Source organism: Merops nubicus, unplaced genomic scaffold (assembly GCF_000691845.1).
Source record: "Merops nubicus isolate BGI_N331 unplaced genomic scaffold, ASM69184v1 scaffold45067, whole genome shotgun sequence".
Taxonomy (NCBI): Eukaryota; Metazoa; Chordata; class Aves; order Coraciiformes; family Meropidae; genus Merops; species Merops nubicus.
This window is the reverse complement of record NW_008620466.1, coordinates 1-211: the sequence shown is the minus strand read 5'-3', so window position 1 is coordinate 211 and position 211 is coordinate 1. Positions and strand designations below refer to the sequence as shown.

Here is a 211-nt window from a genome sequence, read left to right as displayed (position 1 = left end):
CGGCTTCCGCAGGGCTGGGAAGGAGTAGCTGCCACTGGTGTCCAGGATTTCCACCGTGACCGTGGCCCCGCTCACCTCGTACTCCTTGCTGTGCAGCTCCTCCACCGTGCGCCGGTGCTTGGGCTCGAAGGTGTCCATCAGGAAGCGGCGGATGAGGGCTGTCTTGCCCACGCCGGCAGCGCCCAAGAAGACCAACCGGACGTGGTTCTTC

At 65.4% G+C, this 211-nt stretch overlaps 1 protein-coding gene across 1 annotated transcript in view; it reads right to left on the bottom strand.

Moving 5' to 3' along the window:
• Window positions 1-204, bottom strand: part of LOC103776593 (GTP-binding protein Rhes-like) — a gene marked incomplete at its 5' end in the record, with an annotated part of 632 nt that extends 428 nt beyond the window's left edge. Inside the window, one exon of the mRNA XM_008944108.1 lies at window positions 1-204. Within this exon, the coding sequence (XP_008942356.1) occupies window positions 1-204 (204 nt within the window).
• Window positions 205-211: the final 7 nt, after the last annotated feature.